At 41.8% G+C, this 17,202-nt stretch overlaps 1 protein-coding gene across 1 annotated transcript in view; it reads left to right on the forward strand.

The window, feature by feature from the left end:
- Nucleotides 1-6,369: 6,369 nt before the first annotated feature.
- ash1 (histone-lysine N-methyltransferase ash1) overlaps nucleotides 6,370-17,202 on the forward strand; it is a 296,085-nt gene continuing 285,252 nt past the window's right edge. The window contains exons 1-3 of the mRNA XM_080272689.1: nucleotides 6,370-6,459; nucleotides 13,325-13,780; nucleotides 14,561-14,794. Of these exons, the coding sequence (XP_080128815.1) occupies nucleotides 6,370-6,459; nucleotides 13,325-13,780; nucleotides 14,561-14,794 (780 nt within the window). The remainder of the gene's footprint in view (nucleotides 6,460-13,324; nucleotides 13,781-14,560; nucleotides 14,795-17,202) is intronic.

The following is a 17,202-nucleotide window of genomic DNA, read 5'->3' on the forward strand; positions in this document are numbered from 1 at the left end:
CTATGGTAGAATGGAAAGCAATCAAAATGTGCTTAAAAAGTGCATGTGAGTTAATGGGCCATATAGATCTAAGCTACATTTTAATAAAAATTGCATACTTGTAAGCCTACAAGTAAACAAACACAACGTTTAGATCACCTTTGAATAACACAGGGCCCCCTTAGGGGTGGGGCCCAATTGACTTAAAGCTGGCCCTGGGTAAAGGTGTGTGTGTGTGGAAGGAAAATTAATAAACTTCAAAACCTCACAACAGTTGGTAATCTATGCTATAAAAGCTGCATTGCTCTCTCTCTCTTTCTCTCTCTCTCTTCAGAACTTGCCAAGTCATTCTGATACTGGAGTTTAGAGAAATGATGGGGCACCTCCCTTTGACTGATCATAGAGGCACCAGTGGATGTGATGTCATGGATACTTGCATACTGTCTCACTTGTTGGTATGGTAGCATGTTGTCGGATTGTGGTGCCTCCCATTGGCAAAGAGCATAGTCTGTGCAGCAGATACACTGCGCTGAGTGAGTGCTTGGGTGGGTTCCCAAAGGATAACCTTCAAGTGGCAGGTCTGATACATCAACCATGGGTTGTAGATTGTAGGTTCCATGGAGATTTGATATTGTAAGATATTTGTTCACCCAGTAACAAGGTGCCTACTCGAACCACAGCCTGCCAGACATACTCATATAACTCATTTGCACTTCAGATATCATGGTGAGAAAGCGCTCTCCCTCTGACAAGGCACCTCCTCCAAACACAGCAAGCCAGATACATTTGCACTTCACACTCCAAGGACTGAAGCAGTGATATGATGGTCTGGGAAGCAGTACAATAGTTTGGGCTGCCACACCAATACCACCCAAATATACTAGGCCTACTGCTGGCCAAACCACAACTTTTTCACTCCTTGGCATGCAAAGTGCAATGAATCATATTTGTGTCAGGTTGTGGTCAGATGAGGCCTTGCCACAGGGAGAGCACCCTTTCTCTACAGCCTAAGTGTTGATTAGTTATATATCTGACAGGTTCTGGATAGGCGAGGCACCTTGGCACTAGGACAACAAATATCCATCTCCTCTGGCTCTCGATATTTGCGAGATGGTTCCCTTAGTGGAACTGGCCCTCCAACAGTGGTTTAGACTCCTCAGACGGGTTGCCCCCACGGGGTGTAGCTGAAGACAGGCTTATGGTGTTAGTTGCTCATAAATATCAGTTACTGGTATGCTAGGTGTTCTTCAGTCAACGTCTCGTCCTTAGAACACTAGCTACTGAGCCGGGGTTCTCTTTCGAGACCTGAACTAGAATACAAAACAAGAGGAACAGGGCATAAACACTCTGTTGACCAACATTACACGTATATTACCTTAGTTACAATCAGTACAGTACAGTGACAATAGTATACACAGACAAGTTAAGGGGGGACACAATTAGGCTGGTAGGCTCTGCCCCGGGCTGCTGTGGATCTAGTTTGCTTACAGGTGGCGCCCGGGCATGGGAGGTAGCTTGTCAAGTGTGTCTTCCCGTAGGAGGCACAGGACTGCTGCTGGAGGCGGTGTCGTCCGGACAGGGCTGCTGGTTGGCGTGGAGGGAGGCCCTTCCCTGGTGGGGTCTTGGGGAAGGTGGCCCTCTGGACTGGGGCCGAACAGGGCAAGCAGGCGTGCTTGCCTCCACCCGCTCCTGGAGGAGAGCTACCTGCTGGTGGGGCTGGAGAGGTCATGCCCGGAGTCCTAGGGGTGCCCCTGGGTGTCTGGGGGCTGCGGTCTCTACAGGGTCAAGCCGCCATCAGGAGCTGCCTGCAGCATCCCTTCCTTGAAGAGTCCGTCAGCAGAAGGCGCCATCTGGGGGCTGGCTGCAGAGCACAGATCCCTAGGCTCGTGATGGGCCCTTGCCACAGCTCTTCTAGCTGCAACTCCTCTGAGGGGCTGCACCTGTGGGGAGAGAGAGAAGAGCATCCCACTTGTCCTCTGGGTGGGTGGTGGGCCAAACCAGAGACTTCCTCCAAGGAGGTAGTCTCAAGGGCAGTGGACGAAGGGAGTACAGTGGCCATCCCTTCCTTCCCGGTGCGTACAGTGGCTGTCACTGCAGGGCTGCTCCCTAAGGAGGTGGCAGACGAAAGGCGTACAGTGGCCGTCCCTTCCTTCCCGGTGCGTACAGTGGCCATCACCACAGTTCTGCCTTTTTCTGGGTTGTCAGTCGAAGTGCGTACAGTTGCCGTCACTTCCTTCCTGGTGTGTACAGTGGCCGTCACCGCGCTGCTGCCCCCAGGAGCAGCTGCAGCCAAAGTGCGTACAGTGGTCGTCACTTCCTTCCCGATGTGTACAGTGGCCGTCACCGCGGTGCTGCTTGGGACTGTACTAGGACGAGTCCCACCCGATCCTAGGAAGGGCTGGCTCAGCTGCGATGTAGTCTGCCGGGATGGCGTTCCAGCTGGTGGCCGTGTTGAAGGGAAGAGGGGTGCAAGGTCATGGGGAACCTAGGCCCGTCTCACCCGGGCCTTGCGCTCTCCCTATGCGCCTCCCCGTTGTCTCCTACCAGGGTGGGCGTTGGGCCATGGGTCCTTCTTGGGATGGGTGTTGTGACACCCCTCCCTGGGCTTCCCGTGTGGGTGGGCATTTCGGTTACTATACAATAATCTCAACTGGAAGGTACATAGTCAATTACACACACACACACACATGCACATATATATATATATATATATATATATATATATATATATATATATATATGTGTGTGTGTGAACTGCCCTTCTACAGTCTACCATCCCTCTTTCGGAAAATATGGAAGGAGCTGAAAGGTAGGTGGTGGCGACCATCATCTACCCACTTGATGTAGTGCTGCCTACTTCTTCCTTAGCCTTTATCATTCTTTTTCTGTACCTGTCTTCCTCTCTTCCTATTTCTCCCATCATTCCTGTCACTTCTTGTTGCTTTTCTTTCCTTTACAGGTGGCTTTACATTGAATGACAAGCCAAATGGTTTCCTGTAAGTCAAGAAACCATTTACAACGCTGGGTGGTAACCATATAACCACACCATACGTGCTCCGTAAGTGTCAACAAGTGGGTTGGTGGAGGGTTAGTGCCCCTCCCCGTTAAATAAATAACTCAAAAGTCAAATGGCCACCCCTTAAGAGATTATGGCGTCCGCCAATATATAGATAGCTGAAAGACTGATTTGCAAAAGGAAGCCCCCCTAGTTTTGACGATATTACTACGTGAAGGCATCCCTCATACACATATGTGTGTGTCGATTGATTGATATACTGTAGGTTGATTATACTGATAAATATTCAAGTTAGGGCAAAGTTAGTAGCCTACTGTAGGCTACAAATAACTAGTTCCCTGTCAAATGAATTGCTAATGTTTTTTACAAGTTCATCAGTTATCACAACCATATTTGCAGTCTTGTGTAACCTCCTGGTCAAGGTACTGTTCGTACTGAGTAATTAAAAGGAACTTGAACTGCATGTTTAAGTGAGCTCTACTGCCAAAGCTAAGTGGTGTGCCGGTAATACTGCGAGAGTGAAAGACAGCATGAAGAGATTGTGCGAGCTATGGTGGAATGTGCAAAGTACAGATAGCCAGTGGCTACACAGACAAAAATAATACTCGGATAAAGGGGAAAATCAGCTGTAGGGGAAATGAATAAACGTTAGGCCTACAAAATATAGTTGTTAATGTATTGGTATACCGTATGAAAGTGGTATTTATTTTTCCATAAGTATTTACATGCTTTCTTCATAACGATGAAAATATAATGCAGAGGACGGCTAGTTTGTGATCTACATAATGTGTTCTGCTGAGCGTTGACGTCTTCAACGCCGTGTCAAGGCAAAAGTGCCGTCTGCTGCATCCTCAGCACTGCCAACTGCTCATCTAAATATATAGCCCAAATGTACCCATCACCTAGCCATGAAAGAGCCAGGTTAGCCACTTTGGCTATAAATACTCATCAAATAACTATCTTCATTTTACTATATTTGCACACACAGTGGTAAGCGTTTAGTGACGCCTTCTTTTACGCATCAGTAACAATAGCTACTATATACATATTTACAGACCACCTTCACCATGTGGACACGGAAAATGTACATGATCTGGTGATAAGCCTGAAGGAAAAAAAAAAAAAAAAAGGGGGGGGTGTCGCTTACTTGTCGCCCAGTCAGGCGGAATAATAATAGCCTTGGTAACGCTGTTCTGTAGTCAAATGAGTAGCATTACTAAATAAAGTTTAAGTAACGTTTCCAAATTTATTCCAATATGTGCGACGTATACACTTTCAGTATAAGTGTATAAATTATATATATAATGCCTCGCGCGTATGTTGACAAGAAGTTGAAATGAAATAAATGCTAAATCGTTTACATCTCATTGTAAATTAACAAGGCTGCGATGTATGAATAATTCTCAACTCACAATACCTTGTCTGCATACTAACATGACGTCATTGTTATGGTTAATGATTTATGACATCTTAGAGAGTAGTATGACATCTTTTCCACTAATACTATTTGTGGTATGAGTTAAATGTTTACACTGTGAGAGCTTCCCGTTCTCCCCCTCGCCTCACCAAGTTACCGCCATTTTGTTTTCGTGTTGGGTATTGACTTTCGCTTCTTCATGACTATTTTAGTAAGTTCGCTTAATCTGGGGAATAGTAACTCAACGACTAGATCTTTTTTGTGTATATCAATGTAGTCTGAGTCGCCACAGTGAATGAGAAGTGCAGATAAAGAGGAAGAAAAGGAGGAAGTGTAGCCTAACAAAGACAGGATGTTTTAAGATCAAGTCGCCTTTCAAAACAAACGGTTTCCTGGTGGGACGGAAATGATTACTGTCCTGGATTGGGATAAAAGTGACAGTTGGAAAAGTGGACGCTGCCAAGGTGTGTGTGAAGGCAGAGTGCAGCGGGTGTGTAAATAGTGAGGATAAGATCATTTTTGCGAGGAAAAATGACACTACCTGGCCACTAGGTTACTTCATAATAAACAACAGTGGAGTTTTTTCCTGGTCATGGTGGTGGACAACGGCGTCCTGGCTTTTTGTAAGAGCATCTTGGTGAATTGATGTGCTATGGCAGTGTTGGCAAGGATGGTGATATGGTACTAGATGAACTAGAAAGAATTATGTGTATGCTGTGTTAAGCCTAATATCCTGAGAGTGGAAGGACAAGTGACCTAGAATTAATACTTTGTGTGATGGAAAGCATTGGAGGTTCTTCAGTACTGCTGAAATTACTTGGCATCGATTGTTTACCTTTGCTGAAACAATATTAAGTGGAATTTAAATACAGGAAGGACAGTTTATCAGAATGAAAGTGGAACTCGTGCCTAGTGAATGTAGGCTTTTGCTTAATAGTTTCCATTTAAGTTTTATACATAATTTGTACAGTGTTAATTTAAAGATAAATAACATTCAATTCTACTCTTCAACTTTGTGAAAAAGTACTAGTAAAAATGCTTGTTTTGTAAAAGGAAATGTGAATATTTTTGAATGATAGGTTTCTATAAAGTTATCAGATGATCACTATATATATATATATATATATATATATATATATGGTATGTAAAGTTTCAAATGAGAGGAAATTATACCATTTGAGTGTGTGCCATATTGAGGTTAGATTAGGATGAAGTCATGGTACTGTACTGGTGTTCAGTCTCTGTTTCAAGTTAGTTTTAGAGGAACAGCTGACACTGCATAGATAATACTCCAGATGAGATAACTGTTATCTGGAATGAAGTAGTGTCCTATAGAATGCTCTGTATAAGATTGATGATGCTACTTAATATAGTTGAGATGTGACTGGTTGTATTGTTGCTTGATTACCCAAGAGTAGCCTCATAAGACTATGTTTGATCAGTTGTAAAACTTCCTTGAAAGCTTACCAACCTGTTCTAAGACTTTCTCATAAAATGATTGTACTATTTGCTGTATAGTACTAGCTTAACATTAGATACCCAAACCAGACTACTGTATGATCTTTTTTTTTCTGAATTGCTGGATAGCTTGATTTTGATTTGATAAATTGTAAAATAAGTTTAGTAGCAATTGCAAACATAATATAACTCAGTAATTATGTTTCATTCTGGGTAACATGAAAGTAGCTTGAGTACCGGTACAGTACAATACATATTTGATGTGTTGAGGATTTATACAGGATAATCACCACAGTTTTATGAAAAAGCTGTGTTGCTATTTTTGATGTATAGAGATAAGTCAGTGTTCATTTCTCATGATAGCCTCAGTGATTAGTGATTAATTGAACACTTGGGTTGTTAGTTTCTGTATATCAAATGGAAAGTATTCATGGCAGACATTCTCTCCCACAGGCATCATGGTTATTAGTTGTATTATGAAGTGATATTGTTGCATTGTATGGAACGTCCAGATCCATACAGCACCATGTCACAGCCATCATCGGACAAAAGCAGAGATCCATACCACTCAACATATCCTGAACACCAGGTAGGCTGCATTAAGGAATGTTTATGTTGAGATGGTCATTCTCGATTAAGTTTGTTCCTGTACGGTAACTTCTTGAGTAAATTAGCTACTGGGTACTAAGCCATTTTCCATTCCAAATTGTATTGTTTCCTCCTATAGCATTGTTCTAGTTCCGGCATATGGTGATAATTATATGGAACATTATTATTTTATTTATTTATTTATTGTTAATGGTTCCTTGAATCAAGTTTAAAAATTACCGGTACTTCAACAATACAAGTAATAGTAGCTACTGTAATTGTGTTGTCGAAGGTGCAATTAAGATGATTTATACCAGTACTCCATAATTATGATGTACTGGTACTCATTTTAGGTGATGATTTGTCATACAGCACAATGCTGTAGTTTACTGTCAGTAGCTTTACGGTGTGGCCATTACTGGATACATTATGTTTCTTATTGTACAGTAGTACTGTACCAGTATGATAAATTTTATATTGGTATCTACATCTAATTTTGATGTACAGGTACTGTAATCTATTATTGTAAAGATAATGATATACTTTACTATACTTTTGGAAGCGAGGGAAGTATTACCGAGTACCGGTATGTATATTGTGCATGTGAGTGAGTTCATACCAATATAGGCCTGCAGTATACCTGCACCAGTATATGATCATTGTGGTAATAGTGTACCTTGATTTGTGCTACAGTTTGAAAGTCTAAAGTAAAACAATTGCTATGGGATACAGTAGTTACCATCCATCTATCATCCAATCCTATGCCACCTTATGAGGAGTGTAGGAGCCTGGGGCTAGGCAAGTTGGTCATAATGTTAAAATATGAGGACACTAGGTACCCGGTACTGCATTTATGTAGGCCTATGCTGTTACATATATTACAGTAATAATAATATGTAGCCAGTATTTATAATAGTTATGGAATACAGGTTCTGGTAGTACAATGTACACTAATTAGCAGTAGCAAAAATAGGAACTGAAGATGGGTAATGGCTAAAGAATATGTTGCTTGAAAATGTAGTGTAGCCTACTACTTTGAACACTGACGTACCACACTGTAGTGAACTGTGGATGATGTCAGAGGATAGGGTAATTATACCCTGATAAAATATCTTGAAGTCCCTACGGAGTGACTAAGAGGGATAGATGGATGAATGAAAAGATCCATGAGGAATGTTACCATATTTTGTACATCAGTATCTAGTTGACATAGTAGTGCACAGAAAATGAAATACTGGTACTTTGATGTGATTCAGGTACAGATATGGAGGTGAGAGATTGACGAAGAGTGTATGAGAGGGGTGATCAGAAGAGGCATAACAAGAGCAAGAAAAAGAAGTTGTTAGTATGTCCCCAGGCTCATCTGGACGTAAACCTGGTAGACTTCAGGAAACCAGTCCCTTTAGTCAGGCATCCTAGAGATCTTTTTTTGAGGTTATGGTGAAGGATTGTCTGTGTTGTGAGTGAAGTTCAAAAGGTGAGTGTGGTGTTTTTTTTTTTTGGGAGGGGGGTTGCATTACAGCGAGGTCATAGTGGATTGTTAGAGAGTTTTATTTTATATTTGGTGATGAAGCACGGAAGGCTACAGCTTGAAGGCAATGGGTAGGCTAGATCGTAAAATCTGTAGATTGTGTGATGCTTTTGCAAGCTTGTTACTAGTGTGTATTCTTCTGCTAATGTGCTATTTATTCTTTATTCGTACATATTAAGCTTTATTTATGTATTTTAAGGAAGATAAATGCAGTAGACTACAGCCAGTTTTGGATATCAGGGTTGATAGCCAACATTATGCCCATTGCCAGTGCATTTAGTTGTTGTAGTTCAAATGGAGATTATAGAATGCCTTTGATAGGTCATTATTATTTCTGTATACAGCACTTGCCTTTGGTTCCTTCTTCCTCACATTAAAAAAAAAAAAAAAAAAAAAAAAACATACCGGTACCTACATTACTGATACCGGTACCGTATATTTATTCACTGTAGGGTATATCTTGTACAGTTTGGCAGTTTACACTGTTCCATGAATGAGATTGTCAGTAGCTGCATTTAGCTGCCTTTGGTAAAGTTGATTTTAAGTACTACAGGACTTTTCAGTCTTTAGTTTTACTGCAGTGATTTAATATGCAAACACTGTAGAAACACACTGATGTTAATTTCATACTTTCAGCATAGTTGCCTTTGAAAAATGAGCTTAATTTTACACGTAGCTGTTTGGCATTGACTAAACAATAGCTGTGATATTGTGACAAGTGGAGTAAGCCTGGTTTAAATTAGTGCCCTGTTACCCTGTACCCTATTTCTGGATGTCATGTTCAGTGAGGAAACTTAATTACTGGTTTGCATATATTCTCACAAGTTTGGTGTTCTTTCATATACCATAGCTACAGTAGATGTACGGTACCTTAGTAAGTTTTCATAAACCTTTCAGTATGATGACATCCTTTTCTAATTCTTGCTACTTCCAAATGATTATTCAGTATCGGAAAGCTCCTGTTGAATGGGTTGGATGCAGCCTCTTAATCCTTTCAATGTGAGTGATGTTTCTTAGGCTGTATAACTAGGCTATAGTCATTGTCAGTAGCTATCATGAATGACATAAAAATAAGATAATCTTACTGAAGAAGCATAAGTTTATCTAAGATAATACTGAAGGAGTATATGTTTATCTGAAGTTCTTAATAAGACTACCATTCTGTAGATTAAGCTGGGCTTGGTAAAACAAGGGTTGTGTTGATTATATATGACAGTGTTACGGTAGGTTGTTCTTGTTTAACGGAAGACAGTATTGTGATACCAACTCTAATGTATGGAAGTGAAGCTTGGACGTTGGTGGAAGGACACAAGTCAAGAGTGAGAGCAGTGGAAATGAATTATTTAAGAGGAGCCTGTGAAGTCACATGGAGAGAGGCTGACAAATGAGGATATAAAGGAGCGTTGTGGTGTGGATGTTGATGTGATAGGAAGTATTAGGAGGAACACACTGAGGTGGTTTGGCCATGTGGAGAGGATGGAGGGTGAGAGACTGATGAGGAGAGTGTATGTGAGTGAGGTGGAGGGGGGGAGAGGGAGGGGGAGGCCGAGGATGAGATGGAGGGATGGGGTGGAGAGGTATATGAGGGAGGGGGGTGCGAGTTGAGAGCAGGGCGGTGAAATGGCGGGGGACGGGGCGACATGGAGGCGATTTGTTTGTGGCCACCCCGTGCGGGATTGAGGTGTCTGGCAATAGATAGATAATTTACAGTACAGTTCCGTACAACAGGGCAGAGTCCAGATTTTCAATTTTTTTTTCAGTAAAATGTCAATAACACCCAACCTATACAGTGGATCACTTTACTTTGAATAGGAGAGGTAGGTAGATCCTTGGAGAACATACCACTAAAATTTGAAAAAAAACAGTGAAATATAAACAAGTTCAAAATTTTTGAAAAAGTGGTATTAATTACCCCAGGCATGGGGTAATTAAGACCACAACTAAAAGAACTTCTCTTTTAAGTAAACGGAAGGTGCTTTTCATCATCATATTTGCTGTACTGCACTATAACCTAAATACTTAGCAAACAACAAGTCTACAACTTGGGACACAATGAGTCCACCACTGATCTCACATTAAGCCTACCACTTAGATAACAATAAAGAACTTCCTTGTCAAATAAAATTAAATGTCCTTTCATTATCATATTTGCTGTGTTGTACTGTATTATGAACACTTAACCAAGTGCATATTAAGTCCACCAATTAGCCCACAAAACTTAGTGCACAGTAAGTCCCTGAAATGTATAATTTGTTACATCTTTATTCTTTATCTCTTCATGAATTTTTATTCCATGAACAATTCTTTCAACAGTTATAACATCCTCGTCTTCAGTCTCTGGCAGCTTGAAGGCCACAAAACCGGTTTACACTTACAGTATTTGTTTAGCGTTGTCTGTTAAGGTGAAGAGCGCTGTGAAACGGCTGAAAAATGGGAAAGCAGCTGGGGTGTATGCAGAGATGCTGAAGTGCAGTGGAGAGAGTGGAATGAAGTGCTTGATGGAGATATGTAAGAAGTCATGGATGAGTGAAACTGTGCCTGTAGAGTGGAAGAAGGCTGTGATTGTACCCCTGTACAAAAATAAAGGTGAGCAAAGTGAGTGCAAGAATTATCGTGGCATAAGTTTATTGAGTGTGGTAGGGAAGGTATATGGAAGAATTACTGTAGAGAAAGTAAGAGAGATATCAGAAGTCCTAGTGAGTGATGAACAGGGTGGCTTTAGGGGTGGCAGAGGATGTGTGGATCAAGTATTTGCAGTGAGACAGGTAACAGAGAAGGCTTGTGAGAAGGACCATAAGGTGTTTATGCATTCATGGATCTGGAAGAAGCATACGACGAAGTAGACAGAGAGGGATTGTCGAAAGTTTTGTGCATGTATGGTGTATATGGTAAGCTGTTAGGTGCTGTCAAGAGTTTTTATGATGGTAGCGAAGCATGTGTAAGGGTTAATGGGCATCTGAGTGAGTGGTTCATGATCGGCGTGGGCGTGCGACAAGGTTGTCTGATGTTCCCTTGGTTGTTCAATATACTGTATATATGGATGGGGTGATGAGAGAAGTAATAATACAAGTAATGGAGAGAGGGATGGCGCTGGTAATGAATGGTGATAGATGGAATATCTCAAATTTGTTGTATGCTGATGATGCAGTACTGCTTGCAAGTACTGGACCAGAACTTGTTAGGCTAGTGCAGAGTTTTGCTGATGTCTGTGAGTGTCGTGCCATGAGAGTAAATGTAGAGAAGAGTAAAGTGATGGTTATTGAGAGAGAAGGTGACTCCCAGTATGATATCACAGTGAATGGAGAGAGACTGGAATTGGTGAGAGAGTTCAAATACTTGGATACAATGATAGAAAAGAGAGGGAAATGTGCAAAAGAAGTTGAAAGTAGAGCGACACAAGGAAGAAAAGTGGGTGGTGCAATGAAGGCCTTGAAAAGAAATAGAGGCTTGAGTGTTGGACCTGCACAATGCTTACATGAGGGAGTATTAATGCCAGCTCTAACATATGGGTGTGAGACTATGGTGTGGCATGAAAATGAAAAGTCAGGAGTAAGTGCAATGGAGATGGGATTGCTAAGAAATGTATGTGGAGTACAGAGGGTGGATAGGATACAAAATAATGTGATTCGTGAAAGGTGTGGAGTGAGGAAGTCGGTGGACACCAGAATCGAAGAGAGTGTCCTGAGATGGTATGGTCATGTGGAAAGGATGGATAACAATAGAGTGGTGAAAAAGGTATACCTGAGTGAATTTGAAAGAGGAAGGAGGCAAGGTAGGCCAAGGAGGAGGTGGAGAGGTATGGTGGATGAGTGTGTGAGGAAGAGAGGTTTGGAAGTCGGTGAGGCTAGGGAACTGACAAGAGATCGAGCTGGCTGGATGAAGTTTGTGAGGAGAAGTGCGTGATCAGGGATTTTGGCACCCCTTGTGAGCATGGCACTGTCCGGATTGACTCAGTCGGATACGCTGTGTGAAGCTGCAGAACATGGTGAATGTTTTTGGCGTATCCGGTGGAGCCAGGATTGTGGGAGCTTTGAATGATGAGTGAATGGAAGTGTGGCCTATTTGGATTGGGCAGGTTTATGCTGTCTGGACATTGCTACTCCTCACCCTGCCCTTGGGTGGGAAAGGAGGTCCAGATGATGATGATTATGTCTGTTAAGTTTGTCTCATCATAATTGATGATATTGGCTGGAGGTACTCCACTGACACCATCTTTCAGATTACAAAAGTACTTTTAAACTTCATTTTCTGAGACAGCTGCACGTTTCCTGCTTATATTCTGACACATTCGGTGTGTCAGAATATTTGAGTGCCTGCTAAGAAACCCACGTGCCCAGTCTTCTCCCGGTAAATTGTTCTTAACTGTTCGACATGTCTGTGTTGATGATCGAAGTGGACTTTTACGAACTTCCGTAGGTGGAACACATCAAACAAAAGATCAAATCCCCAAGGGCAGCAGTGTTTTGAGCAATAGACTGCTCTTCAAACTGCAGCATGGATATCTACTGTCCTACCCTCCCAGGTTTGTAGATCTGCCTGACACGACTTGTTGTAATGATGTCTTGGGGATACAAAACTTCTTTGCTGCCTGACACTAGCTCATTCCATCCCTTACTGCAGCAACAGCCCATGTCATGGTCTCAGGAGTGTACTGGACCTTGGAGGATGTCACTTTTTTCATATAATGACACACCATTCAGAAACAGACAGAAAGTATATACAGTAAGTTAAACAAGGGTCTCAATTACCCTGGTATGGTGGTCTCAGTTACCCCATGTTATATAGCCTGAACATTAATACAGAGTAAGCATTAATGTCAATCATTACCAAATTGGCTGTATACATACTTAGGATATAAGGCTACGTATCACTTGGATATGGACTGGCTCAGGGATACAGCTTGGCTACAGCACACCTTAGCATTCACAGTTGAAATTTCCTTTCATGTTAATAAAAAACGTTATTAGGATTTAGGGGTACTTCTGGGATCAGTGGAATAATGTGCTTTGCATATAGTACATGCCATACCTACAGAACCATACCAACAGCATCTTCTTATTTATCTTCATTCTCCCTAGAATCATCTGAAGTAAAACTGTCTTAAGGTGGTCTCATTTGCCCCGGATGGTCTTAATAGCCTCTCTGTACGGTACAATTATTATCACATGTTTTATTTTTCCTGCTGCAAGACACTTTCAATCCAGCTGAGGGGAAACCTTGTAGAGAATATGTTACAAACATTCTGCACAAATTCACGTCAGAACAGTGTATCTTTTTACTCACCTTAGTGCAGACTTCTCTTAATGAAAAGGCTAACTCTTGCCATTTATTCCAGGACATAATGTTGAGTGAGGATGAGGAGGAGAGTGCCACCCTGGCTGAGCCCATGACACTAGAGGGAGCAAAGCAACTGGCTCAGACCTCAGTGGTGGTGCCGGCCTCAACCCCGACTCCTCCAGCTCCAACCCTCACCTCTGTGTCCCCTCCTCCGCACCCTCTTGTGGCTGCACCCCTCACCTCCCCTCATCACTCCTCTCACCACCATCACCACCATCACCTCACCTCCCCACCACCTCCACACCATCACCACCACCACCTCACCTCACCCCCACCACCACCCCCACATCACCACCTCACCTCACCCCCACCACACCACCATCCCCACCTCACCCCACCACTGCCACACCACCACCACCATCACATTTGGCCTCCCTCAGTAGCTCATGATGATGATGAGGATGAGGATGAACCACAAGACCTTCCCTCCACTGTCGATATCCAGGCCATAAGGGTAAGTGTCTGAAGGATATTGCATAATTTATTTTCCTTACATAATGAAAGATGTTTGGTGGCTTACTGGACTTAGGCATTGGGAGCTTTTCAGTCATATACTTACCACAAAGGGTGTAGACCAGTCACCTTCTTGTAAATGTCCTGAACTGCAATAACTGTAACGTAACCTGGGGTTGTACACATGGGGTAATGGAAGACTGTATTTAACATTTTTTGCCAGATATGTGGCCTAATATGTAATAGTGTAGTCTGCCTCCTCCTGCCCCTCTCCTTTTTTTTTAAAGAAAATAATTTTTGTGCAACAGATGTTACTTATTGTCTTTTCATCCGAGATGGTGTACAGTACTAACTGTTACATTTACTACTCACGTATTCATAGGGTACTGTGCCAGGTTATAAAGCAGGTGCATGGGGCATGTTTACTGAAGGAGTTTTAGTTATGGCCTCAGGTTTATCTGGATTTAAAAACCAATGGAACCCAGGAGTTTTCTCACTTCAGCTGGGTGCTCCAGAGATACAGTATATTACTGATATAATGTGGAAGGATTGTTTGTGTTATGAGAGTGAGGTGCATAAGGTTAGTGTTTTGTGTTATGAGGAGAACTAAATTGTTTGTGAGTTGTAATTTGTACTGGTACAGAAACAGAGAAGGTCAAGGGCCATACAGTAGTCTGACTGGGTCAGGGAGAGACAGTCATTGTTGAATAGGTCATATTTACTGAAGAGATAAACTGTCTTATTTTAACTTGACTTTTTTTTTTTTTTTTTTTTTCCATAGGACTCTCCTTCACCGGATCACACCCCAGGCCAGCTGGTGACCATAAATGAAAATTGGGCCAGTGTGGATGACCAGCCGGCTGATGACGATTCTGATGCTTATGACTCTGAATCTGACGCCTCAGACTCAAGCTCGGACTCTCGGCTCAGCTCTCGGTCACGCTCACAGTCTAGGGAACGGTCCTTGTCTCGTTCACCTTCACCGTCTAACTCCAAGTCAGACAGTGGCAGTCAGGTAAGCGGCTAGTTTAGCTTTTTTTTTTAGTATGGCTATAATTTCTTTGGCATAAAAGTAAGTCCTTGTTATAGATTGCCTGTACTGATGGTCATTGTTCCTACTGAATGCATAATATATTTTTAAAAAGATTCAAATTGCATTTCCTTTGCTTCCTGTTAAGTTTATTTGATAGTCCCTCCTAAATTACACAGATTATTAGGAAAATGTTTTAATATTTTGGGACATATCTCTCACTTATAATGAGACATAGTAGCATTTTCTTTTCCACTTCCATAATTTAGTGTATCCCAGATAATCCAGGTAATCTTTGTTTCAGTTGAGTTTTTTATTTGCTTTATATATATATATATATATATATAGAAGAGAGAGAGAGAGAGAGCCAGGATTCCTAAGGCTTTAATGAGGAGTGAATGGAAATGTGGCCCATTGGATTGGGCAGACTTGGGCTGTCTGGACATTGTTACTCCTCACCCTGCCTTAGGGTGGGAAAGGAGGTTGGGATGATGATATACAGTATATATATATATATATATATATATATATATATATATATATATATATATATATATATATATTTATACATACATATATGTTTATACAGTAGACCCTAGTTATCCGCGGGGGTTAGGTTCCAGAGACCCCCGCGGAAGGCAAGTTACGCGGATATTCAATTCATCATCACAAAATGGCATATTATTTACACATAAGCTAAGCACATCAATGAAAAAATAACAACATACTTTAAAATATTGCAAATACATATTAACCCCTTATGGGCGGGCAACTTACCAATTATATGACCATGTGGGGCGGCATATTTTTGGAAAAATAAAGTGTCAAGGAAAAAACCTAAACATGCATAAATCGATGAAAAATGGTTGAAAAACGAAGGCAAAGGTGTTATATGCGTGGTAATTCGTCTCTGCTGGCTATGGGAGGAGGAGGGGAGGAGTGAGGGAGGAGGACGGGCAGGCAGCTTATCACCAGGCGCGCCTGGGGTGAGGCTAGCAAACTATTCACTCATTTGCTCATTCTTCATTACTGAACACCATATTTATCATTTATGCATTCATTGCACTATTCATTGTCTTCAAAATCTTATGTATGTGTTTTCTATTTTACTCGAACACTTATAACAATAAAACTTATGTACGTATATACTGTTTTACTTGAACAATTGTAACACTACATATATATTATGTATATTCTATTTTACTTGTTTCAAGGCGTGGGAGAGTAGAGAGCAGGACAATAGGTGTCAAGGATGCCCTATCACCCAGTTTCACCAATAATTTAGGACCGAAAATGGCTGGACATTACGTAATGTCGCCCACCTCCTCACGCACGAAAGTTATGTAATGTCGCCTGCCTGTTAGGGGTTAACACTCATCAAAAGACTGTGTGTTCTCTTCATAACCTTCGTAGAATGATGACAATTGCTGTATGACAGTGATGATTGCTGTATAGATGACGACGATTGTTGTATGATGACGATGATTGTAGTGCAGTTCCTACAGTGCCAGTGTGGTGAGGTGAGGAGATGTGTGGTGGCACTGTAGGTAAGCTGTGAGTCTAGTCTGACCCTTCTGACAGGACACCATATAACACCTTACTCTCTCTCTTTTTGGCTTAGAAGGATTGCTTTTATCCTTTACTTGTTTCTTGGGAGCCATTTTTCACTTACACAATGAAGTACAGTACAGCTGTAAACACGAGAAGGGCAACGACAATGTAAGTAACGAACTGATTGGAGTTTACAATAAGACTGGCGGAGTGGCGGGAATGCCTGTGGGTGTGGGTATGCTAACTGTAGCTACAACAGAAGTGTGAGTTGTGCGTCAGTTTCAAAGTAAGTTACAGTTTATAGTACAGTATTAAAATGTTTGATCCATGGAAACTTAAATCTGCAGATGCAAATTCAGTGGATAGAAAGGGTCTACTGTATATATATATATATATATATATATCCATCCATCATCCAATTCTACTTTGCCCCATGAGGAGCGTAGGAGCCTGGGGCTAGGCAGTTGGTCCTGACATTTAAGATGAGAGTGACCAACCTCATTCATCCCTGAGTGGCACCACGTGAACAGTAAACCCTAACCACCCCTTGGATATAAACCTTCACCGGCTCAATCTGATTGGAGCACAATAATTACCCACTAAACCACCAGGCGCCAAACTTTGGTTATATGGTTACCACCCGGCGTAGAAAATAGTTTCCTGGTGTACAGGAAACCATTTGGCTTATCACTCAATGTAGAGTCACCCATAGGCAGAAGGAAAAGGAAAGAATGAAGGAATGAAAGACAGAAGAGGGAGTGTAAAGTCACTTGTAGGCAGAAGGATGAGGAAAGAATGAAGGAAAGACAGAAGAAGATGGAAGGAAAGAAGGATGGAGGAGA

This window comes from Coenobita brevimanus, chromosome 6 (genome assembly GCF_032717465.1).
Source record: "Coenobita brevimanus isolate Jiangsu-jjx chromosome 6, ASM3271746v2, whole genome shotgun sequence".
Taxonomy (NCBI): domain Eukaryota; kingdom Metazoa; phylum Arthropoda; class Malacostraca; order Decapoda; family Coenobitidae; genus Coenobita; species Coenobita brevimanus.